Below are 27,693 nucleotides of genomic sequence, written 5' to 3' on the forward strand. Positions count from 1 at the left end.
CTTCACAGCACATCCTCTACTGCCCCTGGCCATAAATGCCAAAATCCTCATCTTGGTGCTCAAGATGGCCTTACTTCACTCTAATCTTATCTTCAGCTTCACCTGCCTCACACCCTGTGTCCTTGCTGGGGCAAATATCTCTGGTGTCTTCAGATTGTCAAACCTCTGCATAACTCTGTTTATGAGAGTGCTGTTCCCTCTCCCTGAAATACTCTTTCTTGCTCCCCTCCTTTTCAAATAAACTCCTATTCATCCTTTCAAACCTGTTCAAATGTTCTGCCTTTAAGAAGCAGGGTTGATTTCCCTCAGGATGAGTTAATTATTCCCTCTTCTGGGTTCCCACAGCACCCTGAACATCCTTCTAGTATGACAAATATCACATTGCATTTTAACTATCTGTTCATATGTCTGCATACAAAAATAATCCACAATTGGCACTAAAAGATATTGCATAATTTTTAGCAGATTGGACAATTATATTTCTTTGGGGTTTGGGTATCCCATGCGTATTCCTTGCACTCACAGCCACTGAAAGTAGTAAGAAGCCATCTGGAGGTTTTCAGGGTGATGAGAAAAAAGCCAGCCAGGATGATAAAGGAATCAGGTCTGATCTAGAGCTGTGAAAGGCTGTGAATTGGGAGATGTGGGTTCCAGGTCTAGGGCTGGCACTATCTGTGTAACCTTAGGTAAGTGAACTCTTTCCCCTGAACCTTATTGTCTACATCCTTAATATGAGGGGAACAGGAACAGCAGGGAAGTGTGGATTATCCAACCCGCTTCCTCTGCCTAATGTACCCAAGCTCCAGAAATATTCCCCTGGGCAAGACTGGATGGGACAGACAGCCAAACAGTGACCTGCTGATCGTCTTTGTCACAAGTCAGGGGACAGGCTTATGGCTTAGGGGAGGCCTACATCTAAAAGTCATCCCATCTGACAAGGGGCTGTCGTGGCAGACAGCAGAGATGGAATACCACCACAGCATTGGTACAAGCAGGCCCCAGGGAGGCTATGGGGCCCAGAGTGGACACAGAGGACATGTGCTCTCTTTGGGTCATGACATCTTTGTCCAGAAATTCTTATCTTCCTTCAGAAGGCCCCTAGCCCCCATCAAGCTGTGTTAACCTTGAGCTTTTGTTTCAAGGGGGTTCCCCATTCTTCAGTGCGAATCCCAAAATAAAGTTTTATTTTAGACAACTATAATACATGAATCCCTAGGGCTACAGATGTATATACAAAATAACCAAACATCTGCTTATAATATTTAACATTTAATGTTTAATATTTAGTCATCAATACATATTTAAATCACATATTGCACAAAATATTTAGATATGTTTCTTTTTTTTCTATCAGGATTATTCAAGCCTTAAGCTTTTATTTCATACACAGAAACATCAATTCTGAGCAATGCAGAGCCAGGGCCCAAAGGCCACACACCACCATCCCTAGAGGAAGTGGGGTTCCTGCCTCCCGAAAGAAGAAGTCACAGGCCCCAGAGGTTCTTCTGGGGACCTACGAGCCTGGGAGAGAAGTTCTGAAAGCTGAAGGCGTTCAGTCCACCTATCATAAGAATGAGCACTCCCGTCCCTGGGGTGGATCATTCTTTTACCACCACTCCCTGCACGAGACACTTTATGCATGTTATCTCAGTTAATCATCAAACCACCTCTGAGAGGCAGACATTATCCCCATTTCATAGCTGGGGAGACTGAGGCTCTAAGAAGTTGTCATCTGGCAAAGATCATATGAAACAGGAGCAGAGCCATGATTGGAAATCAAGTCTCCCTGCCTCTAAAATCCACCCCTTTCCAGAGCACCTGGATGACTCAGTCAGTAAAGCATCCAACTTTGGCTCAGGTCATGATCTCGCGGTCCATGAGTTTGAGCCCCGCATCTGGCTCTGTGCTGACAGCTCAGAGCCCTGGAGCCTGCTTCAGATTTTGTGTCTCCCTCTCTCTCTGCCCCTCCCTGATTGCACTCTGTCTCCCTTTCTCAAAAATAAACAAACATTAAAAAAATTAAAATCCACCCCTTTCCATTATGCTATATCTCTCTAATTCAAATGTAAACAAGGTAATTTTATTTTAATTAGATAATTTTATTATAAGTAAAACATGCCATAATAATGATCAGACTCTAATTATGACCTGGACCCAGCTTTGGATTATGGGAATCCAGAAGGAAGGAGCTGGGAAGCCAGCCCCATCTGTGTTTAAAGTTTTATAAAATAGAATCCTTGAGAAAAGGCAGGCGAAGAAGCGTTTTTCTGCGTGGTAATAAATCTGGGGACAGTTTCATATTATAGAACCAGTGGTTCTCGAACTTTGTTACATATTTGAATCCTGTGGGGTACTTTAAACATCCTGATGTCCATTCCATATCAATTAAATCAGAGTTTTAGGAGGTGGAATCCAGGCATAAATATTTGTTAAAATTCCCCAGGTGATTACAACATACAACCATGTTTGAGAACCAGCACCTTAGAGAGAGTCTCTCCTACCCCTGTGCCTAAGTCTGATAGCTCTTTCCCCACACCATGCGGCTGAGGAAGGCAGGATCGGCCAGTTTTAAAGAGGCTCCACAAAGTTAGGAAACATTTTGAACGTGGAGGTGATGTATTTCCCCTCTGGCAAGGAAGAGAAAAGGGCACATTCCCACCAGACAGTAGGTGTCCTGATACGTGGGTACCCTGGGGACCAGCAGTGAGCTGGAGGACACCTCCTGCCCCCCCTAACTCCCAGCTTCACTGAAGGACCCAGGAGCAGACTTAGGGTGCTGCCTGAGCTTTGGCACTACAAGCATGGCTGCTGGGGCTTAGGGTGCTCTGTGCTCCGGACTGAGTGAAGCAGCAAGGGACAGGCGTCAAGACTGGATAGTCCACCCTTCAGATGTGAACAGCAGGGCCAAGGCAACCTGGGCACCAGGGGGTTATGGTGGGAGAGATATCCCAGGGAGGTCTCAAGAAAGCTAGCATTGGGTCAGCTCAGCCCACCAGGTAGGGGCACAAAAACCCCCGTCACATAAGCCTGAGCCTGGTGCCAAGAAACTCACCGAGGGTTAAGAAGCCCTTCATTCTACAGCTCTTGTCCAGGGCTCCAAGGAACTTTACAGCTGGAGCCCAAGCTCGGACTCCCAACAGAGCGTGGGATCCTCTGAGGCAGCCTGATGCTCCTCTGCCAGTTCTCACCTGTAGAACCAAAGCTGGACAGACCTAGCTCTGCGCTGTTCAAGTAGCCAATTCCCTCACCATACAGATGGTGACATGGAGGCCAGAGAGAGGGAGGGACTTACCTGAAAACCACAGAGCCCTTGTAAAATGTAGGTGCTGCCTTGAACCACTGGGCAGTCCTTGATTACCTACCTCTGTATCCACAAGTAAGACATTCTACTCCACAAGCCTCTGCCAATCACTAGGCAAGGAGAGAAAAACTACTCTGTGGTAGTACCCTCTGGCATGTTGGCCATCCTCACTCCTGCCCTCCCACCCGAGGGGAGCCCCAGGGTACAAGGCATCAGCTAAGCCCCCCACAACACAAGCCCCAGCAGCCTTCCTCCAGCCCATAACTCAAAGCAGCAACCCCCTCTAGAAATACATTGCACCCATTCCCAAGATGCCCAGTCCCTGCTAGAAAGGCAAATTTTGATCTTAAGGTAACTGCTGCTCCTGCCCCTGGCTGCCAGCAGGCTTACCTGAGGCTCTGTTGCCCTGTGATTAGAGCAACACCTGGGAGAGAAGTCAGAAGAGCGACAGGTGAGACCACCACAGGTCCCAGAGGACAGTGTTTACCAAGTGCCCAGGAACACCCACCCTGCGTCCTGCAGCCAGCTGGGCTGCAGGGCCTAATAACCCTTGGGGAACTGGGCACTGGGTAGGGGGAGGGGAACACCCTGGGTCCTCTCCTTTCTCTGACACATCCTTAGCCAGGACTGCATTTCTCCAGCTCACCTGAGATGCTCCTGCAAGAAAAGGTTGGTTGACTCCTCCTGTTCCTGTTTATCTCGAAGGCTCTGCAGCAATTTCCCAAACTGAACAGCAAGAGGGAGACCTCAAAGAGGCGACTCTCTTCCTAGCTGCATCTCCTTCCTAATCCTCTGGGTGCCTTGGAATAGAAGCTCAGAAGGAAGAAAACGAGATTTTCAACTTTCAGGAACTAGCTCTGTCGCCCTCTGCACAGCTCGGGAGGCCATCACTCTCAGCCTTTTAGGATTCGATCCAAAAATCCTTCAGCCCTCCATGTTCCCCAAAATGACAGTGCTCATGTATGGCTGGAATCTGCCCCGATCCGGCAGCTCATTTAAATAGAGCTCATCACAACAACAGTGTTGGTGGAGAAGTGAGTAGCTGCAGGGCCCTGGGGACCCCCTGTTTATACGTAGGAAGAATGATGCAATCTGGGTATCAAAATAGCAATCCAGAATGGAATAACAGGCTCACGCAGCAGCGGTGCCTGCACAACCAGAGCTCAAGTTGACACACTCTGTCAGCCCCACACTGCTGCAGCACGCAGATGCCAGGCACACACTCTCACCGCATCCTTTTAAAAATCAGCAGGAGCCCGAGATATCCCTCCATGCCCCCGGCACTGAAGGAGGGTGTGGGGGGGAGGCCTTCGACAGACATTAAAATCTATCTCCTACACACTCACCTGCTCCTGCCACTTCACCTGAAGTCCTTATCCTGTGACGTCACAGTCAGTTGCCATAGTGACCAATTGTCCGTCACAAGTGGAGGATTAGGACTTCAGATGGGGAAGACACACATTTGTGATGCATAAAGGTCCTGGGAGGTGTCCCTTGGCAGCCAACTCTAACCCCCCCAGGGAGATACAGTCAAACACAAGCAGGGAGAAAAAAGGGAAGGAAAAGCAGGGTCGAGTTAGAGGAAAGACATTAGGATGAGGCAAGACTACAAGCACAAAATAATTGCAAAAACACAGAGCACAGGAAAATTGTAAAAGCACAGATGGGAAGTGGCAGGGAATAAGCTTGGAAAGACTGGTAGGAGAGTAAGCTCCTGAAGGACCCTGAATGCTAAACTAAGGAGCTTCACCTTTATCCTAAAAGCAAAGGCTCTGGAGAGTGACAAAGCTGGGCTTTATGATTATCCTGATGAACTGGAGATGGGGCACAGGGAGAAGCCTTGTCCAGTTTAGCATTGATGAGACCCTGAACAAGGGTAGAAATGGAAAGAAAGGGACAGAAGTGTTTCAAAGAGAACCAATAAGGCATGACAAAAATAAGATGTTGGAAGGAGTGGTGGTGTGTGAAGAAAAAGGGGTCAAATGGATGGGCTGTCATAGACAGAGATAAGAGGGAGTAAGAGGGTACTTGCCAAATCCCATCTTATGTGGGCCCCACTTTCTCTGGTATCCATAGCCTCTCTGGGTCAGGCTTCATTCTGCTTTGCTGGACCAGTGATTCACAAATCTTGAGGGTTTGTTAGAAAACCTGAATCTGCCAAATCTAGATCTCTTGTATGTGGGTGTGGGACCAAGAATCTATATTTTTGGTGAGTAACCCAAGTAATTCTTAGGCATTTGAGGACCAGTAATCTGGAACCAATGGCCAGGACAACTACAGTAGCCTCCTAGCAGGGCTTTCTGCATCCAGTCTTGTCTCCTCCAATCATTCTTCTCACTGAACCAGAATAACTTTTTAAAAATACGTATTTGATCGTATTCATTGACCAAAGTATCCAGTGTCTCCCCACTCCCTAGAGCTTAAATTGGTCAAGACCCTTCATAATGTGGCCTCAAATTTCCATTCCAGAGTTCTCACTTCTCTCCTTCAAACAATCCTATATTGCAGCCAAAATTAACTCCCTCCTTTGCCTCCTCTTCTTTTCTCCATGCCTCATCCTAACACTATTCCCTACCTGAAATTTCCTTCCATATTTTCCTGGGCCTGCCTGGCTCCTATACGGATATTCCTACTTGATGTCACTCACAGGTTCAAATCCATCCAATTTCCCCAGGCAGAGACTAAAACAGGGGTCAGAAAACCACAGGTTGCCTGTTTTTGTAAGTAAAAATTTACTGGAACACGGTCATGCCCATCCATTCCCATATTGTCTGTGCTGCAGTGGCAGAATTAAGTAGTGGTAACAGAGCCTATATGACCAACAAAACCAAATATATTTACCATCTAGCCCTTTACAGAAAAACTATGTTGGCCCCTGGCCTAAAGCAACAGCTACTTAAATTAAATTGTTCTAACCTCACCCTTTATAAAGGGCTCAATTCCAGTAATGGGGTCCTGCTTATTCCCAAGTTAACCTCCACCCTGTGTCCTCTAAGTTATGATGACTGGGTCACATTTGAGCCAACCTTCAGTTTGGGGTAAGATGTTACTAACAAGAAAAGGGCACTTCAGGAGGAGGGACCATCATACACAGAGGATTACAGATGTCAAAATGTGAGGCCTCTAGGGCAAAGATTCGTAAAGCTGGCTCATGCAGGAGGAGTGACAGAGATAAGGCTCTAAAATTAGCTTGGAGTCAGATTAGGAAGAGCCTTGAAGGCCATGCTAAGTTTCTGTTCTGAACTATAAGCAACTGAGAGCCTTTTAGATAGCTCAAAATGCAAGCCCACAATAGAAGAGAGTGGTCAGGGTTGAGGCTAGAGGATTTAGGAACATAATGCACAGAGGCAATAGGTAAAGTGAGGTTAGGCAAGGACAGCCAGAGAGTGTGGGGCATAGCCAGGTGGCGGATCTAAGCTAGAGTCAGAAACTGGGCATGAGAGCTAGGTGATAGGCTGAGGAGATGGATGGTTCACAGCTTTCAGAGCCCATGCTCCAAGGGGACCACCTGACTGAAACAAGCTTTCGGTGCCAAGAAAGAACCCAGAACAGAATGCAGAAGATACAAGTGGGAGGAATCTGGGCTCATCTCATCTGATAGACTGGCACCTCTATATCCTTCCCTTCAAATCTCAAGAGTCAATCCAAGGACTTCAGTGACACTCCATGCAAAGCCACTGTCTCCATCTCCAACTGGGCCTGGACAGAGAGACAGTGGAAGAACAAAGGGCAGCAGGCTACTCTAGGTCTGCAGTTCCTACTGGCCCTCAAGCCCGGGCAAACCCTGGATTGGCAGGCAAAGGAGATGAGTTTTCTTTCTGGCTCTGTAACAACTATGGCATTCAGCAGGATTCTAATGCTTTCTGGACTCCTGATGCCCCATTTATTCAGTGAGGGATTAGAGATAAGCTCCAAGGGTCTTTCCTGCTCTTTAGCCTCCACAGCAGTCAACCATGGCTGGTCCCCCTTGAATGAGAGAGCTCCAGCAGACAAGGGTCACCTCCAAGACCCTATCCATCAATCACAACCACCTTGAACTCCCTCCCTCAGCAAATCTGCTCTAGCTATATCCTCCCAAGCAGTGTCGGCAGCAGCCAGCATATCCCCGAGAATACAGCCTGCCTCCTTCCCGTTACCAAGGGAATTGCTCTCCCAGTAACGGGTACTGTTCTGAGGTGCTGGTGCTACTCCCAGGGCCCTGGAGAGCCAATTAAGGTGAGGAAACTGTTCATGAACTAAAAAGCCATCCCACTGATAGGGCTCCGGAGCTCCAGCTTCTGCACCTGCCGCACACTCAGCTCAGCCCAGCTCAGCTGGCTACCCTCCACCTAGGAGACTTGGGTCACTGCCCACAACAGACCCCACAATGGTTGGGGACACAGTTCAGTACCTGGACTGGGCAAACAACTCTGCCTTCCAGGCTCCTATAGCTGAGATCTCACCCCTGCTGCCTCCCACTCTCACCCCAGGCCATTAAGAGCCCCTCCAGCTGAGCTCTCATTAAGATCATCATTTCCTTCTCTGACTCTGAGGTTGTAGCATGTTGCATCAGTTCCCTCTCTTTGGATCTTCCCAAAGTCCCAAGACCTGCCCACCAAGGGACAGAGATTGCTCCCCTTTTCAGCATCTGTAGTTTACAAGGGATGTGCTGTCACCCATCACTAGTTTGGGGAAGCATGAGGCTATCGTGGTTATTTGGTGTTCTTAGAGCTCTTCAAGTCCAGCCCTGAAAGCCAGAGAAGACCTGGGATTGCCCAATTAGTGCTGGAGTCCAGACTGAGCTCCAAAGGCCATGACTTCCATACCAGGGTTCTGCTCACATCTCACAAATCACCCACATTGATAACAGGAAAAGTAAAATACTAAACAAGTAGATTCTAAAACTTAGAACAAGGTCTCTCAGCTAGGATTTGTCTTTTAGTAGATTTGAAAAGAAAGAACAATGTTCCTTTTACTTACCTGGGGAAGGAAATATCCAATTAATTGCCTTTCTTCCCTAAAACAACAAATAGAGCTACAGGAGTCCTGAGAATTTTGAAGACACATGGTAAATATCAGTTTCAGGCCCACCAGCTCTCTTCAGAGCTTGCTACATTTTAAAGTATCACTTTGTGACTCAATGGCTAACTTCTCAGATAGAGTTTGACCTGGGACCATTTTCATTTAGGCTTAAAGGCAAATAGTCCCAAATAGATATTCTCATTGGCTGAGTAAATCCACTTCCAAAATCCAGCCTTTCTGCACAGAGCCTTCAGCTCCAGTCATCCCACTGCATGGCTAAGCCATTGTGTGCTCAGCACAGAGCTGCCTTTGCTCTGGTCCCCATCACTACCTTTTGAAGACTTTGCCCAGCTGGTCTCCTTAGAGGCAGAGACCTAATGTAGACACACTTCCCACTGTGCTGGAGTTGCTGGGGGGGGGGGGGGGGGGGAGGAGGGAATCTCAGCTAAGCTGTGGCCTCATTAAAGATGTGCACCTGATGACTCAGGCTGCACCATTGGTTCTTTCCTCAAAGATTTTCCGCAGAGTCTCCATCAGTTCAGTGATTCTGGGTGAAATCTTTCCCAGAGCGAAGTGCTACAGTGCAGATCACAAGCTTTGAAGACAGGTTTGACCTGAGCTGACATTTAGCAGTTGTTTTGGACCTTAGACCTTACATATTCACAATCCCCAGGTTTTTCATCTATAAAATGGGAATGCCTAATTATAGGGTGATTGCAAAGTTTAGAAAAGATAATACAGGCACGAGTACCTAGTGCAGTCTCTGCAGGTGCTTGAAAAATATATGTGCACCTTGCAACTTGAGAAGTAGAAAGGGGCAGGGTCACAAGTGAAACAGTCTTCCTTCCAGGTAAGAGCCATGGGAGATCTCTGTGAATCCAGTGATTAAATCATTCGATCAATAAATATTCACCTGAGCCCCCATCCTGTGTCAGGTTCTGTGTTGGGCTGTGGAGTTGTAGAGTTGAAAGACTCGGTCCAGTTGAATAAGATGCCCACCTCATGTCCTCCCCAGTGCCAAGTACCAGTGCAGAAGTGCAGGCATAGGAAGGCTCCACCGAGGGACTGGAGTTGGAAACCAGCTGGCCAGAACCCGAGCCCAGGCACACAGCCGATGCAACACAGCAATGCTCAGCTCTGCCCAGCAACTAGCAGAACTAGATTTATGGAAAATGACATATCCCCATGCACTGTTGGCATATGGCTGGAGGCACTGATGTACTCTATTTATTCTTCAGCCTCTACTCACCTCCTCTCTACCTGCTTCCACATTTTACTTTTGAAAACTCCAGATTGACAGCAATACAATAAGCATTTTAGCAAGTCTGTGCCCCTACTCTGCTGGACAAAGTGGAAGTGCTTAAAGCTCTTTCCAAAGAACCAGACTCCCAGAGCATGGCTTCTGAAATTATGGACCAGAAATCAAGTTCAGGTATTGGGTCTCTCACTAGACCTACCAGAGAGAGAGCACAGCTCTCCTTTTCACGAAGCAGCTCATTTGGGTACCATTCTTTTAGTTCTTCAGAAAACATTCAGTAAGCAACTGATATCTACCAGACTTGGTCCGTGGAGAACCTCCCAGAGGCATTGCTGCTATGCCTGAACTTTCAACAACCTTCTCTTCACACCCCTGCCGCACCATATTATAATCATCTGTCTAGTTATTTGCCCTTCAACAGAACATGAGTTTCTTGAGGACAAGGGCCCTGCCTTTTCATCTCTGTACCCTAAATGCCATAGAGCCAGCTACACAGAAGTCAAATACCCATGAAGGAGACAAACATACAAACCAACAAATACCACACAGCATAGAGTCCTAAAATCTCCAAGTAGTCATGGAAGCTGATTCTACTCTTCATCCATAAATGCAAATATGGAAGGTAGCAAAGGCCTAGCCAGACCATAAGATATACCAAGGAATATAAGATGCCACATATTTAAGAAATTGTCTCTCAAAAAAAAAAAAAAAAAAAGGAAAAGAAATTGTCTCTCTTGTTCTAAATCAAGCATGTTCACATCTAACAGATTTTTTTCCACTTCAGTTTCAAAAGTTCTAAATAATAGTATTTTTTTATGTTTCTTGTCTTATTACTATATACTATGAGTAGCACAGAATGTTCTATGTGTATGTTATCATTTCATTTTCATAACAATCTTTTAAGTTAATTACTACTATTACCATCCTCATTTCATAAGCAAGACAACTTGCCCAAGCTGTCCAACTACTAAGTGGCAGGCAGATTAGAACTCACACTCATATGCCCAAATACATTGACACCAAGGCTTATATTTTTATTCTCCATTACACTTCAAATAACTTGGCAAATAAACACTATGATTCTAATAATTGTCATTAGTATGATTTAATTTTCGACTTGAGAGCCACACAAAGCCTTGAGACATGCATAATTAGTTCATGTTAAAAATCCCAAATGAGATCAAAGACTTAAACATAAGAGTTAAACTATAAAACTCTTAAAACAAAATACAGAGGAAAAGCTTCACAACAATGGATTTGGCAATGATTTCATGGATATGACACCAAAAGCACGGGCAACAAAAGCAAAAATAGAGAAGTTGGACTTTAGCAAAATTCAAATCTTTTATGCATCAAAGGACACTATTAACAGAACAAAAGTCCAATCCACTGAATGAGAGAAAATATTTACAAATCATATTATCTGATAAGGGTCTAGCACCCCTAATATATAAAGAACTCCTACAACTCAACAAAAACAACAAACCTGATTAAAACATGGGCAAAACTGAAACTCAATACCATTATACAACAACTCTCCATTCCCCACTCCCCCCAGTCGCTGGCAACCACCATTCTATTTTCTGTCTCTATGAATTTGACTACTCTAGGTACCTCATGTAAATAGAATCATAGACTATTTGGTTTTTTTTTTAATGTTTATTTATTTTTGAGACAGAGAGAGACAGAGCATGAATGGGGGAGGAGCAGAGAGAGAGAGGGAGACACAGAATCTGAAGCAGGCTCCAGGATCTGAGCTGTCAGCACAGAGCCCAACATGGGGCTTGAACTCACGGACCATGAGATCGTGACCTGAGCCGAAGTCGGACGCTTAACCGACTGAGCTACCCAGGCGTCCCAACTATTTGTTTTTTTTGTAACTGGCTTATTTTATTTAGTATGATGTTCTCAAGGTTCATTCATGCTGTAACCTGTGTCAGAATTTTCTTCCTTATTAAGACTAAATAATATTCCATTGTACCTATACACCACATTTTGTTTATCCATTCATCTTTCAGTGGACACCTGGGTTACTTCTGCCTTTTGGCCATGTGAATAATGCTGCTTTGAACACAGGTGTACAAATACTTCTTTGAGTCCCTGCTTTAAATTCTTTAATTCTCTCTGGTATACACCCAGAAGCAGAATTGCTGGACCATATGGTCATTCTATTTTTTAATTTTTTGAGGAATGGCTGTGCTGTTTTCCACAGAAGCTATACCATTTTATATTCCCAGTAATAATATACAAAGATTCACTTTCTCCATATCCTCACCAACACTGGTTATTTTCTGTTCTTTTTTTTTTTCAATAGTAGCCATCCTAATGGGTATGAGGTGGCATCCCATTGTGGTTTTGATTTGTATTTCCCTAAAGATGAGTGATACTGAGCATCTTTTTGTGTGCTCATTGGCCATTTGTATATCCTGTTTGGAGAAATGTCTATTCAAGTTCTTTGCCCATTGTTAAATTAGGTTGTTTGATTTTTTTATTGTTGGGTTGTAGAAGTTCTTTATATATTCTAAAGGAACTTTTTAAGACATATTTAAGATTCACCATGTTTATAAATTTAACTTATTAGATTTCCGAGTATCCTTTAATTAGGAATGTTTATTTGCTAGACAATTGAAATACTTAAAAAAAAAGAATAAAATATGAGGTGCCTGGATGGCTCAGTGGGTTAAGTGTCCAACCCTTGATTTCAGCTTAGGTCATGATCTCACAGTTTGTGAGATCAAGCCCTGTGTTAGGATCTGCTAACAGCGTAGAGCCTGCTTGGGATTCTCTTTCTCCTTCTCCCTCTGCCCCTCCCTCATTTGCTCTCTCTCTCTCTCTCTTTCAAAATAATAAACATTTTTTTTTAAAAAGAAAAATAAAATACGTTTAACTTATGAAAGCAATTATTAGCTAAGTTTGTAAATATGTTCAAATATTAATAAAGTCCCTTTAAAAATGATTGTTAAAATTTGCCACATAAATAGAATGAGATTTATAAGGTAAAATTAAAAAGTTAAGGAAGAATGAAATTTAAGTTTAAAAATCAGATATTAAGTTTTATTTTTTTAACGTTTACTTATTTTTGAGAGACAGAGACAGAGAGTGGGGGAGGGGCAGAGAGAGAGGGAGACACAGAATCTGAAGCAGGCTCCAGGCTCTGAGCTGTCAGCACAGAGCCCCATGTGGGGCTCCAACTCACAGACTGCGAGATCATGACCTGAGCTGAAGTCAGATGCTCAACGGACTGAACCACCCAGGCACCCCCAGACATTAATTTTTAAAATCAACGTACACTGTCTTTTCTGTGCTCCAAACTCACAAAAGAGCCCAGAGAGGTTACACAGTTTACCCAAGGATTTAGAGGGCCCCAAATTCATACCTAAGGACAACTGCACTGCTACAATGCCTCAAGGAGCCTAGACTTGTGCCACAAATCACTTTAACAATACTGCAGATAACAAAAATAAAGATGATGTTCCTAAATACTCTCTACTTGTTTGACTTTCTCATCCTCCAAGTTCACCCAACAGAGACTGCACCTCTGTTGCATGCCTGTGCTAGAACGCTGAGATGAAGGGATCTGGTTCCTGTCTCCAAGGCCTCACAGTCCTCAATGAGACTGTTCCCTAGGAAACCTGACGTTCAGGAGTGAGACACAAGCTCCTCCCACTAAGCAGCAATTTAACTGGTGAATGGTTGCTAGTCAGTGTGCGTCTGTTCATAATCAGGTCCTGACCAATCCTAGGGGGCCAGCAGTTCTCCCTCCACCGCGCCTGGGAAGTTTAGTGAGCCAGGACACACGTCCTCTCTGTCTGGGGAGCCAGCCAAACCTTGAATCAACACCTTCCCAGGTTTCTCGGTCTGCCACCAATTTAAGGAAATCCCAAGCATGGCGAGTCCCAGCTTACAAAACAGATATAGCAGGCATCAGGAGGATTTGCTTTGTCTCACAGATTCCCTAAAGAGTTGCGCTCAGCAATGAGTGTCCCTTGGGCATTTAAATTCCGATTCTTTCTACACTTGAAATTCGGTTCCTATGAAACAGGAAGAGACCTATGACGTGAAGGAGGAGAACCTGTGGTACTTTTGTACTTACCATCTGAGACAGTCCCACAAGCCTTGGCAACCTGCCTCAGATCCTGGATCAAGCCCTGGAAGCAGTCCTTACAGAGCAAATGCTGGCAGGGTAGGAGTCAGGCACCGACAGCCTGCAGGTTCTGTTGGCACAATGAACAGGCCAGTACCACGGGCTCCATATGACCACTCTTGTGTTTCTGGTCAACTAGTGGCAGCCCCATAAAGCTCATACCCATATCTGACCCCATGCCCATGACCGTGCCCAGGACCGGGGCTCTTGCAACGACCTCCTCAGGTATGAAGCAGCATGCAGAGTGAGCAAGCTCCACTGCCTATAAGTGAAGCACAAAGCAGAGTGATTAATTTCTTTGGGGTGGGGGATGTTCCTGGACAGGCCAGAGAGGACTCTGAGAACTGGAGGCTCGTGCCCTGAAACCTGCAGGGCTCAGCCCCAAACTCTCACTTGAGCTCAAAGAGAGAGTCCAGCATCTCCACTGTGGAAAATAAAGCCTAGAGAGGTCTGCTAGGTTGTGTGTTTCTTACAAGGTTTGTTTGCCTTCAAAAGTGTCCAAGATCTACCTGTGCTTCTTTTTATTAGTGGGCAAGCCTGGTCCAAGGTTTTGGAAAAGAAAAGGAATGTATTAAAAGCCAAGTTTATACTGGGGCGCCTAGGTGGCGCAGTCGGTTAAGCGTCCGACTTCAGCCAGGTCACGATCTCGCGGTCTGTGAGTTCGAGCCCCGCGTCGGGCTCTGGGCTGATGGCTCAGAGCCTGGAGCCTGTTTCCGATTCTGTGTCTCCCTCTCTCTCTGCCCTTCCCCCGTTCATGCTCTGTCTCTCTCTGTCCCAAAAGTAAATAAACGTTGAAAAAAAAAAATTTTAAAAGCCAAGTTTATACCAGGTGCTTTATATGCTTTATCTCAAACCTCACAACTACTCTTGGAGATAGGCATTATGATACTTCTATGAATTCAGTAAAACCATGAAGGACAGGCTGAGGAAACTGAGGTTCAGAGAGTTTGGGTAATTGCACAAAGACAGATGGCAAATAGCAAAGTTCAAATTCAAATTCAAAATTGGACGTCACACCCTTACTACTGAAATATTTCTCAAGCTAAGGTCCAACACACATATTTTTGTGAGTTCTCTTCACTATTTTTTAAAATTAGTATTCATTCTGATAAGAATTTTTAAATCTATAAATGTTCCAGTTCATCTACATATCCACCTCAACAAGATTTTAGAGGCAGTGTTAAGAGTTTAGGATCTAATTCACACCATGCACTTATTTGTCTCAGGCAAATGGGAAGAGAAAGGGGCAGCCTTAATACGTAAATGATGCATTCTTGCCACATGAAGTCTCAATAACATTGTGGTATGTGGTGAGGAATGTTTCATTGTGCTTGGAACAGATGTAGGAGGTAGGGAAATTAAGCCATCATCACCCTGGCAAAAGTTTGCCACACCTGGCCACACCGGGAGCACCACATTTAAACTGTAATTGCAATTTAGTTCAGCAACACATCATCTGCAAATGAAATTGATATTGTTAATTTGATTGTTTTGGTTTTTTATAACTTGCAAACTGTATTCAATTTTATGTAAGTTTTGTATAAGAGCAAAAGAAGTGTACCTCAATTAATACTTGTACCTACTTAAGAAAGAAACCAAATGTCATTTAATTCAAATCTGGAGCTCTGGAGTTATGCAGATTTGACAGAACTTTCATTTCAGTCCATAGTCTTTGGGAGCCAAACCCATTAAAGATGAAGAGTGACAAGGCTGGGAGAGGCCAGGCTGCTTGGAGGCCCAGCAAAATGCCACTAAAGAAAATAATGGACGGACTCTCACCTCTAATTCATTTTGGGGCTCTAAGAGTAGTTATTTCCCAGAGGGCAGCATAGTAGTGCTGGTGGAGGGAAGGGCAATCTGTCTTAGAAGGTTTAAGTGTGGCTGAGTTTATTTTGTTAGACTTCGAAAATATCAGACTTAATTATTCAGGACACCAAAGAGATTTTATTTATGTGGGTTATATCTACTACTATTTACCATGTTATAAATGAAAACTGAGATAATTTTAAAATATTAATTCATTTAAAAACAATAAACGTATTACATGTCAACCTGAATAGCATACTTTTTAGGAAAAAAAACTATTAAAAAAATAAATTTAGGGAGAAGAGTGACATTGTTTTTCCTTTTTGCAAACCTCATTAATGTCTGTGTTAATAAAAGCCAGCTGGATTGCCATACCTGCTCCCGTAGTCCATCTGCTGTATGTTGTTCTGTTTACAGTGTATGAAGAAAAGCCAGCCTCGCAGGGCTGTACAATTGGAAAAGATAAGAGTATTTTTAATAGCCTTATCAGGTAACTGTGGATATCCTTTGAAACTACAACAAGTGGCACTTTCTTAAAGCTTAGTTGTAATGTGGAATCTGAAACTACATCAGTGAATTTTTCTTACCCTGTGACATGAAAATCCACTGGTCTGTCTTGCACTGTAAACTGCCCTTCTACCTAGGCATCATTTTAGAACACCAGGCATCTGTCATTTGGAAAACATTGATCCAATGACTTATGTAGACGCTTCAAACACTGATGTTTCTTTATACGATAACAAAACATCACACTCTTAAACATCACCTCCAGTCTTATTGGAAAATACTTTATTAGGAAGATGTCAAACTCATAGAGGCAGCTATGCCTTTACCAGAATTCTAAATTTTGCTGAAAGCTCTAATTTTATCATTGGCAACAAATACTGTCAGGTTTTTTTCCTTGAAATGACAGGCTCACTTCATTTTTGAGAGCATATTTGCCATATTCTCAAGTCTGAATAACCACAGTTTGTCTGTCAGCTGTTCTCTCAAGTAAAACTGCTGTTGTATCAAAAAAAAAAAAAAAAAAGGCTAGTTCAGCTTGCAACTCAAATAATAGTACAAGTGCAGTTCCTCACCCTGATAAGTAGAAATGCTTTATGCACACTTCCAGTTTCTTCACAAAGAATATTAAAATGATGCATATTTAAGGACTGGAATTTAGTAAAATATTGCCTTCCTCATCATGGACACGCCTAAGTGAAACTGGCTTCTCCCTTCTCCTCCCGTCCTTTCCCTTTTCCTGCGAGTGCCTAGCAGTGAAGAATACAATGACTTCTACCGGCATCTTTGGCTTTTTACACACCACCTTTGGCATTTGGTCTGGCACTATCAGTGCAAATGACAATCCAGTGAAAAGGGCAAATAACATTCTGTAGTGTTATGAAAATGGTTTTGACTCTGTGGAAACTTGTGATCCTGTGGACACTTGTGAAAGAGTCTCAGGAACCATCACCATCTCCACCCTGCCCCTGCTTCCTGCCATAGGTCTACAGACCATATTTTGAGAACTGTTGCATTAGGCTTTAAATGACAACTCTGGGAGGGGAGGGTGCCTGGGTGGCTCAGTTGGTTAAGCATCCAACTCTTGATTTCGGCTCAGGCATGATCTTAAGGGTTGATGAGATCACCCTGCATCGGGCTCTATGCTGACGGTGCAGAGCCTATTAAGATTCTCTTTCTCCCTCTCTCTTTCCTTTCCCCGCTCATGCTCTCTCTCTCAATAAATAAATAAATAAACTTTAAAAATAAATAAATAACAACTCAGGGGATTCAAAGTGGTGGCATGGCTTTCCAACATCAGTGGGCACTACTCAGGGTAAGAATATAAATAAATATTTCACTTCTGTCTTAGAAGAGCAACTGAAGTAACTCAGAGGGTAAAGGTTAAATTAAAGGCACAACCAAACAAGAGTCTCTGATTTGAGAGTAAAGGGGGACGGTCAAATGACCTCTCTTCTATCCCCTTCCTCTGGCTGCTTTCCACTATGTCTTAGCTCTTCCCTCTCCTTCCTACCTCCTCTGACCTAGGAAAAGGGATAGAGTATGGCAGAATGTACTTAAGCCAGGGGTAGCAGATTCGAATGCCTATGGGGGCCAGGCATGTAAATAGCGAAGTGCTCCACCTAAAAGAATATGGGTCTCAGGGCACCTGGGTGGCTCAGTCTGTTGAGCGTCTGACTTTGGCACAGGTCATGATCTCGCGGTTCATGGGTTTGAGCCACATGTCGGGCTCTGGGCTGACAACTCAGAGCCTGGAGCCTGCTTCAGATTCTGTGTCCCCCTCTCTCCCCACTCCACCCCTGCTTGTGCTCTGTCTCTCTCTGTCTTTCCAAAACGAATAAACATTAAAAATAATAATAAAAAGAATATGGGTCCACATAGTTTTTCAAAGCACCAGAAATCCAAATTTTTACTTAAACTCTAAAACGTTGGCAACTAATTAAAATTTAAAAACATGAAAACAGGGGTGCCTCGGTGGCCCAGGTGGTTAGGCATCAGACTTTGGCTCAGGTCATGATCTCACAGCTCCTAAGTTTGAGCCCCACATTGTGCTCTGGGCTGACAGCTCGGAGCCTGGAGCCTGCTTCGGATTCTGTGTCTCCCTCTCTCTCTCTCTCTCTGTCCACCCCCCTCCCCGCCACACACACACACACACACACACACACACACACACACACACACTGGTACTCTGTCTCCCTCTCTCTCAAAAATAAATAAACATTAAAAAAAATAAAAACTTGAAAACAGCATGAGTCAAACAAAATATACCAGTAATCAGCCTGAGACCTCTGCTCTAAGTCATAGAACCAGGAAACTAGGACTAAATGAAACATCATGTGAAAGCCTGGAAGGACAGAAAGCCTCACATATAACATTACCTTGCTCACAAATCACTTCCTTTTAACACCCCACAGCCTAATCTGAGAGTTTCTGCAGCCTTGCCAAGGAATGGCAGAGCAAGTCATTCCATGCCACATTGGGGGTAAGAATTTCAAAGACTGTTCGCACGGGTAGTACAGAGCAAGTGATCATCAAAACAAGATTCAGTTCAGGAGGAAAAGAGGAGAGAGACACACTAGGCAATGAGAGAACACCCACTCAATGCTAGACGGTTTGAACATGATATATTATCTGTTTACTTGTATACTGTCTATTTTAGACACAGTCCTAGAACAGAACTTAGTCTTTCTTGTTCACCATTGTCCCAACTCCTCACTGCCTGGCACATATACATAGTGTCTACACACAGTATGCACTCAATAAATATTTCTAAAATGAAAGAATAAATCTCAGTATTTTTCATTAGACAAACAAGAAAACTAAGATCCAAAGAGAGTATGTTGTTCATTTAATATCATTCAGCTAGTAAAAACAGAGGTAGAGGGGTGCCTGGGTGACTCCAGATTTCAGCTCTGGTCACGATGTAGTGGTTGGTGGGTTCAAGCCCCACATCAGGCTCCGCACACACTGACAGTGTGGAGCCTGCTTGGGATTCTCTCTCTCCTCTCTCTGTCGCTCCCCTGCTCTCTCTCTGTAGATAAATAAACTTAAAAAAATAGGGGTAGGAAATGAACCCAAGCTTCTATGTTCTTTCTGCTGATTTTATCATCTGAAATTAAATTAAAATCCAAATATTTAAGCCCTTCCTTGTTGTGCTATTGGATAAACTGTCCTCTAATATCCTAGAATTCCTCTCTTCACATTTTGCTATTCTGAGTTTAATGGCAGCAAGGTTTTCCACCTTAGCTTGCAACAAAGCTTCTAGGAATACATTTTCCATGTAGTATAATGAGATTTTTAAAAAATCTATTCAACAGCGTTAGGGAAGACTCCTGGAAATTCCTAATCTTCAAATTAGATTAGTTTTACTTTGTGCTCAAGAAAACCCTGTGGTCCTATGGATTTTTCTCTAAATACTATATTGCCATTTATCAAAAACTACTGATAAAGGCAAAACAACAACAACAACAAAACCCCCCAAGCCTGGTGTAGCTGAAAGTGGTAACTATACATGCTGCTGGTGCATAAATTGGTACAATCCATTTGGGGAAAAAAACAGCATAAAATGAATCATAAAAATGTTCATACCCTATAATACAGCAATCTCACTCCTGGGAATTTACCCTAGACAAGCTATTCAATAGAAGAAGAAAAAACACATACACACAAATGTCCATTGCATCACTGTCTCTAATAGCAAAGAACACAATAAGAACAACAACCAAAAACACAAAAAGAAACAAAAAAAAAATACAGGAGAAAATGGCTTAGTAAATTACAGTACATGCTGAAGATAAATCAGTCTTAAGATATTAAAAATAATAATCATGAAGACTGAGTAGTGATACATAAAAATGTCACGGTATTAAATGAAAAGCAGAATACAAAAGGATTTGTATGCATGATCATCAGCTTTGTAGATAGCTATGTCTCCATGTAGACAAGAGCTGAAAGTAATATTCAGACATAAAAAAGCATTATAAAGTGTTATCATTTGAGATGTTTATACTTATATTTTTAAAGATTTTCTTTAATGTTTTACTGGATTTTCTATTACATGCTATTTTTAAAATCCTTTCTGAAATACATTAGGATTTCTGAGTTTTTCTAGAACTCTCACTTAAAAAGAACAGAAACCCTAGGGCGCCTGGGTGGCTTAATTGGTTGGGCATCCAACTTTGGCTTGGGTCATGATCTCACAGCTCGTGAGTTGGAGCCCGCTTCGGGCTCTGTGATGACAGCTCAGAGCCTGGAGCCTGCTTCACATTCTGTGTTTCCCTCTTTCTGCCCCTCCCCCGCTCACACTCTGTCTCTCAAAAATAAACATTAAAAAAAAAAAAAAAAAAAGAACAGAAACCCTGGCTCTTTCCATCTTAAATTAACAATCCTTTACTTGAAAAAGGAAAGCAACATAATCTTTCCAAATATCCAAACCTAAAGATGGAGAGCAAGAAAACAAGGTTGGATCTACCCAGGCTGCTGTTGCCATGTGAAGGACTGCTAAGGAACTCAGGAACCCAGAGAGGAGAAAAAGAAAAGGGGACCACCAGAGCCCTCTTCAGGGTGGGGTGTGTTCATAAGGTTCCCTAGAGAAAGGCGTGGGTTCCAGAAAAGGTCAGCACCACATTTACCTGTCTCGCCAGGCTGCTGTCTGGCATCATCTCCCTTCTGCTCATTTCACAGATATTTTCTGAGGCCCTGACTCTCTGAGGGAGCCCATATGCCTGAGATGTCACAAGACCACACTCTACTTCAGAAGAGATGTCACAGAGAAGCAGGCCTCTCAGAGGTCATGTCTCAGCACTTTCTGTGTGCCTGGTGGAGAGGGACAGGTTACCTAATGCCTAATGTCTGGATGCTACTCAACTTTGCAGATACAGAACTTGCTGTCTCAGAGCTGGTCAGCCTAGGGAAACTGACCCACATTGACAAACCACACATGAGCCCTTAGGAATGAAAGGGAACCTGCTAGAAACCAGAGCCAGACAATCACCCAGGGAATTCCCTCCACCGTGATAGAACCATCAATGAGAAGAATGTTAGGTGAACACAGAACCCAACACAGAGTGCTGGTCCACTCGGAGAATTTCCATTCAGATGGATGGCCTGAGGGATAGGATATAGCTCCTCTATAACCAAAGAACCTGGCAAAACTATCCAGAAGCAGTGCCAATTACCCAGAACCCTACCTATACCCCCTGAACAGTATTTGTCCTGGCTCTAGGCCCTCCTCACAAGACACTTGATGGTTACCTTTCATTCCCAAAGCTCTGCCCAGCTTACCTCCATTCACAGACCATGTTCCCAAGGGTAGTTTCCAGGTAGCTCGGTTCATCCCTTGTGCACTTTCTGGCCAACTTCAATGTCAAATACAGGGTGATCTCTTCTTAGACCTTGCCCCCGACTCTCAAGACCCCTGTTTCTGATGGCCACAGGTAGTATGTGATTGAGGACTGAAGGAGTGATGAAGACCATAATGCTGTGAGGTCAGAGAGGAAGTGGTCACTGAGGTAAAAACAGATCTGGAAAGAGAAGACTAAAGGCTAGGTAGGCCCAGGCTCTGTATCTTGGCAGCTCTGTAGCCACCAGTAAGTCATTCAAACTTCTGTGCCTCAATTCTTTCATTCTCATTCATAAAATGGAGCTGGTAGTGTTGACCTCTCAGGCAGAAGCAATTTGTAAGATTGCAAGGTGTATTTGGTTATTATCACTCTGGACTGGAGTGTTCTGGGAAGAAGCAGAATATAAGGTGGGCCCTAAACGTTGAGGGAGATTCAGGATATCTGTTCAGGAATAAAATGAGCAGTATAGGCATGAGAAATGGCACCAGCACAGGCAAAAAGGTAGAATGTATGTAGCAAGTTTGGCTACAGTAGAAAGCTGGTATAAGAGGAAAAGCTGAGGTTGGTTTGGAAAGGCACATAGGCCTTTCTGTAGGTAATAGGGAGCTACCCAACTTTTTGATCAAGTAAGTGAAAGGATGAAAGTTATGTTTTGGGAAGATTAACCTGACAGAGGTGTGAAGGATGAAGGGACTGGAGGAGGGTTAGAATGCAGGCAGGGTGCCACAGGAGGATGCTGAACTCAGGACAAGAGACATGATGAGGGTCTTAATGAAGGCAGTGTCATGGGGGCTTGAAAGGAGGAAGCAGATCTGAGATAGAGAACAAACGGATATGGTGACAGTTTATTAGAGGAAAAGAAGGCTCGGGAACAATTTTCAGGTGTCCATGACATCACTATCTAAGTGGACATGAGCACCACTCACCAAGATACAGTATAAAGGAGAAGGCACCGGTGAGAAAGGAAAATTGAAGTCTTTGAATATGTTTACCTAGTTTGTCTGTAGAATGTCCAAGGAATAATAATCAGAAATTAAGTAAACACATGAGTGTGGAGCTCAGCAATAACATTGTGAATTGAAGCCACCCAAAATAAATTCACCCAAGAAGACTGTGTATTGTGAAAAGATAAAGAGCAAGAACCGGAGGGTGAAAAATATCACCACTTGAATGGTGCATAAAATTAGAAGAACCTGAAAAGGCTGTGAAGTGGCCAGAGAGACAAGAAGAAGGCAAGAATTTCTATAAAGAAGTGAAAGAGGTAAAGTACAACAGAGAGAAGTGGTATGAGGAATAGGAAGAGTCCATTCAACTGGTATTTGTTTAATTGATGCTTCGAAAAAGAGCAATTTCATTGAAGTAGTGTAGCTGAGGGCTAGATTACAGCAGATTAAACAATGAATGGGAAATGAACAAATGGACAGAATTTGTAGACTTCACTTTTGGGGGGCTTGGCTGTAAAGGAAAAAGCCAGGGTAGCAGGTAGAAGACAGTCAGGAAGAATTTAGGATATTTAGCTAAAATATATTTTGGCTGACAGGAATGGGGCAGGGAAAATAAATACACACACGGAGTAATTGAAAGAATGGGATTTTGAATACTGATTGAGACTCGAAAGAGGGCTCTTCCAGTTAGTGAAGACAGGGAGGTGAGAGTAGTTACATTCGGTCACTTAATAATTTGTTGAACATGCACTACATGCCAGGAACTGGGAGTGCATGGATAAAAGAAAATATTCCTGAGCCATTAAGGAATTTGGTCTAGTACGGAAGACAAATGTGGATCAAGAATTATATAAGAGCTATGTACTTGATTGTGTGAGGGCACAAGTGGGGAAAGTAAGCAACAATGATTGAATGGGTCAGAGAGGTTTCACAGGAAAAGAGACACTTGCACTGGGACGAAGTGAACGGGGATTCTCTAGTCCAGGAGAGGAGGTCACGGCCATGTCAACTAGGTTCAGGTGAAAATTCAAACTGGGTGGTTAGAAAAAGTATTTACAGAGTCTGTATAAAAAGGACCATAAAGCAACCAGGTATACTGGTGCCTGAAGTATATCAGATCGTTCAATCTGTGGAGGCCCAGAAGATAGCACAAGGGCAAAGGAGGAATTAAGACCGAACGCCTCTCTGGAGTGTAGGTCAGCAGGTGCCGGTGGGTGGTGGAGACATCTAGTGAAACACTCCAAAGGTAGCAGAGCGAGACACCGGTAAGCACGCTGAGGATCAAATAGCGTGTCGCGAATCCTCACTGCGGCTGGGAGACAAGAGAGCAACCGCTACCGCCAGGACCGAGCAGACCGCAAGAACGGAGCGAGACGCGTTGGACGACTCAGAACTGGGGCGTCTGACGGGTACGGTGGCCTAGTCGGGTTCCAGGGCCAAGTCACCACGACAGCTTGGACCACACAGCGCCCCAAGCGCCGGATTCCGCGAAAGCTCTCAGTCTCAGAGCCAGAGCGAAAGAAGGTAGCGACCAGCACGACTCCCACACGTCAGGGCCACTGGTATTTCCTGGAGAGGACCAGGACACCCCGCAGAAAGAGGCAGGGGCCAGCCTTGTAGTCACGCGAGACCCGCGAGACCCAAAAGGCCCCGCCCAAGGCCGGGTCTCCCTGGCCGGAAGTGAGTTTCATTGGTTCCGCCTCCGTTGTCAGTACCGCGAGATTTCGCGGAAGCCTCCCTCTTTCTTCTGGGCCGCCGACATGGTAGGTGCTTATTTTCGTGCTTCCCCGTTGTTGCTGGTTCAGGCCGCGAGCTGCACTCGCGTTGCACCCCAACCACCCACCCCTCACCTTAGCCCGGTCTCCCAGGCCGCGCATGGCAGGCCTCAGTTCAGGGTGCCCGGCAGGGGCCTGGGACCTTGGTCCCGCGTGTTCCGCTCGGAGTTTGGGTCTCTGAGACACGCGGGCCGGCGCGCTTGGGCGCCGCCCTGATGAGGCCGCTTGTCCCCAGGCCAGTTCGTAATATCAACTTTGCTGAATGTGCTGCAAAGCAGATCGTAATTCCCCAGGCCTACAGACGCCTCGCAGACGGGCAAGTTGGCCCCCTGCCACACCTACCTCCCTTTGGCCTTAATACCAAGCACCTTTTTTCATACAGCCATCCAGACTGAGAAAGACCCGGAAACTTCGGGGCCACGTGAGCCATGGCCACGGCCGCATTGGTAAGTGCCGGCGTCCCATCCCGGTCTGCTTTGAACTCCCTGTCGGGTCCTTAGCTAGCTAGGAAGTAGGTAGGGTAGAAGTGGGTTAGCTTTGTGTGGTCATTCGGATTAGGTTTGAATGTTAGCTGTTTTTTTCTTTTCCCTGTGAGAATTCTCACCAGTACTCCATTTTTAGGGAATTTCACATCATTTGGAGGAATGAATGAAAACTGGGGCAAAGTGTTGAATTGATTGAAGGCATGGAGCACTGTGGATAGTGCTGTGATGTGGAACACTGCATAGAGATGTTTCACCTGGAGTGTTGAAGGAATAGCAATGCTTAGAGAGGTATTGTAGACTGGGAACAAGATAAGTAGAGATGCAGAAATGTGGGGAAATGGTTTTGGGAGAAGAATTGAGGGGCTGGTGAGGGTATGTTAACTGTAACTTTGTATTCTTGCAGGCAAGCACCGGAAGCACCCAGGAGGCCGGGGTAATGCTGGTGGCATGCATCACCACAGGATCAACTTTGACAAATAGTGAGTGCCTCTTAGCTGTACTGTACTTTTCACTGGCACTGGCAGTCTGCATTTAGGGGCAGAGGGCTGCCCTAGAACACCTTTAATGGGAAGCAAGCCTCTTACCACTCAAAAGCCTTGTCTGTTCCTGGCTTTTACCTTTCACCAGGTTACCATTTGATGTGAACTGAGAACTTGTCATCGAGGCTAGAGTCACGCTTGGGTATCAGCTATTGCCTTGGTGTGCTAGAGTCCTCGAAGAGTAATTGCTGACCTTATTCACTGGCTGTGACCCTCATGGCATAGTCAGTCACCGGGTTAGTGACATGCATCAGATTAACCTGTATACCTGTTAGATTCACTTATTCCCCCAAATTTGCTTAGAAAACCTCTATTCTAAGAATGTGTTGATTTTCCATAAAATGCTGTCAAGTGAGCTGGAAGACCTTTAGTCTTGGCACTGCCTCTTACTTTCTAAGTGACTTCTGGTTCCATGAAATAAGGGTAGTTTTTTACTCCTGAACATCTTTGGAGGCTTTTCTTAAAGATTTGTTTTAATTCAGCAACGAATGGGGTACCTGCTATTTCACTATAATCCACCAGTGAACAATTTACACTATAACCGAGGGAGATGGACAGTGAGGATGGTAAATGTCACTAAAGGGAGATCATTAAAGTGATTGCCCGTCTCTTCCCAGTCATCCAGGTTACTTTGGAAAAGTTGGTATGAGGCATTACCACTTAAAAAGGAACCAGAGCTTCTGCCCAACTGTTAACCTTGATAAACTGTGGACCTTGGTCAGTGAGCAGACACGGGTAAATGCTGCCAAAAACAAGACCGGAGCTGCTCCTATCATTGATGTGGTGCGATCGGTGAGTGAATATTTGTTACCTTTATATGGTCCTTGCGTCTTAAAATTCTTCGTAATCTAATCTACTTGATCTCCTGCCTGGAATCCACACCCAGTTATCTACTAGACAGTTCCACCTTTTTAAAAAAAAAAAAAAAATGTGTATTTTGAGAGCAAGAGATTACTTGCATGCAGGAGTGGGGAGCGGCAGAGAGAGAATTCTGATGCGAGGCTCAGTTCCACAAACTATGAGATCGTGACCTGAGCGGAAATAAAGAGTTGGACACTTAACCGACTAAGCCACCCAGGTGCCCTCAGACTGGTCCACCTTTTGATAGAATTGTCACAGCTAACTCACCAAAATTGAGCTCAATTGTGATTCAAGCAAAACATTGGAAGAATAATCATCTTTCCAGTCCCTCATTCATTCAAGTACTTGTATTTGTTCTTTCTTGACTGTTTTTCCAATCCATAATTTCATTCCCACTGTTGCCCTGATTTGTACAGGTTTGCATTTCTGGCCTGAGCTTTTGGTAGTATGTTAACTCAACTGGCTCTGGTCTGCTTACATGAGGCACAGCTCTTGAATCTTTATTCCCCTTACAGAATAAAGTCCTAATATGTTTGATTGTTATTGAAGGAGCTACATTATCTGAAGAGATTCCCACCCACACCCCAAAACACTGATGATGACAAAGGATTTTTGTATATCTTTTTGGAGCTCTGGGCGTAGTGTCAGCTCCCATGGGTGTGGAGGTATTCTAAATCTTAAGGGGGCTTTCAATTAAGTTTTAAATCCCTTTTCCCTGTGTAACATCACTTGAGCAATTTTCATGGTCAGGACTTCTTGGAATACTGCTGGGAATGTGGTTTTCCCTTTCTTTTCTTTTTCTTTTTCTTTTTTTGTTGTTAATCAGCTAGTAATTGGAGAGGGGAGTTTGTGCTTTGCCTGAGGCTAGAGTCACATCCTGACACATCTCTTGTCCTGGTGTGCTAGAGTCCTCAGAGAGAATCCACTGGTCTTGATTCACTGGCGAGGGCATTCTATGCCCCCGGTAGTGCCCAGATCAGAAACATGCCCTCCCAGTTCCTAGATGGAGCAGATTGGCAGACATCTTTCTTTATACGCATCAGGGAGTTGGTACCTGCAATGGTGTGTGTTATAAACTCTTTTTTTTTTTTTCCCAATCTCTCCAGGGCTACTACAAAGTATTGGGAAAGGGAAAGCTCCCCAAACAGCCTGTCATCGTGAAGGCCAAATTCTTCAGTAGAAGAGCTGAGGAGAAGATTAAGGGTGTGGGGGGAGCCTGTGTCCTGGTAGCCTGAAGCCACATGGAGAGAGGTTCATTAAATACTAACAACTGCTTTTCTCTTCTGGTCTGGGTGTAAGTTCTTTAGCACCCCTGCCTCTCTTACCTGTACATTTGAAAGCCACGTAACAGATCCAGGAGTAAGGGTATGAGGGCCTGAGCTCCTTTGCCAACTCAGAAAATGTGCAAGAGATAGCACCAGTACTTAAAAGGACTTGGCCCATTACCTACCTTGAACATTTATAAAGTGAGAATATTTGTTGATAGCATATTTGTGTATCTTAAGAGTTGAAAGGCCTGTTTTGCATTGTATACTCTGAAAATACAGTGAGTGGGAGAATACCCTTAACTGTCATGCATGGCTCACAGGGGGGAGATTCGGGATTTTTGTGTGTGGAGGGTTTTGTTTTGTTTTGTTTTGAAGTAAGCTGTACACCCAGTGTGGGGGCTTAACTCATAACCCAGAGATCAAGTTGCATGCACTACTGACTGAGCCAGGCACCCGGAAAGAGGA

At 44.3% G+C, this 27,693-nt stretch overlaps 2 protein-coding genes and 2 non-coding genes across 5 annotated transcripts in view; 3 read left to right on the forward strand and 1 right to left on the reverse strand.

The window, feature by feature from the left end:
• The window catches only part of TRIM66 (tripartite motif containing 66), a 57,449-nt gene extending 33,740 nt beyond the window's left edge, over nt 1–23,709 (reverse strand). Inside the window, exon 1 of one of the 2 annotated variants that reach the window (XM_043580576.1) lies at nt 21,298–23,709. In XM_043580576.1, the coding sequence (XP_043436511.1) occupies nt 21,298–21,349 (52 nt within the window). In that variant the 5' untranslated portion in view covers nt 21,350–23,709. Of the gene's footprint in view, nt 1–3,947; nt 4,065–21,297 lie in introns of those variants that run through there. The other variant, XM_043580577.1, reaches the window with a different exon arrangement.
• Nucleotides 23,710–23,834: 125 nt separating this feature from the next.
• RPL27A (ribosomal protein L27a) lies at nt 23,835–27,239 on the forward strand. The gene is made up of 5 exons (XM_043580599.1): nt 23,835–24,063; nt 24,458–24,521; nt 24,964–25,039; nt 25,717–25,891; nt 27,067–27,239. Exons 1-5 carry the CDS (start codon nt 24,061–24,063, stop codon nt 27,193–27,195), a joined length of 447 nt encoding a protein of 148 aa, XP_043436534.1. The 5' UTR covers nt 23,835–24,060; the 3' UTR covers nt 27,196–27,239.
• Nucleotides 25,219–25,348, forward strand: LOC122484581. The gene has a single exon (XR_006297638.1). It is a non-coding gene; the product is annotated as a small nucleolar RNA SNORA3/SNORA45 family (small nucleolar RNA).
• On the forward strand, nt 26,818–26,948 carry LOC122484580. The gene has a single exon (XR_006297637.1). It is a non-coding gene; the product is annotated as a small nucleolar RNA SNORA3/SNORA45 family (small nucleolar RNA).
• Nucleotides 27,240–27,693: the final 454 nt, after the last annotated feature.

This window comes from Prionailurus bengalensis, chromosome D1, assembly GCF_016509475.1.
Source record: "Prionailurus bengalensis isolate Pbe53 chromosome D1, Fcat_Pben_1.1_paternal_pri, whole genome shotgun sequence".
Taxonomy (NCBI): Eukaryota; Metazoa; Chordata; class Mammalia; order Carnivora; family Felidae; genus Prionailurus; species Prionailurus bengalensis.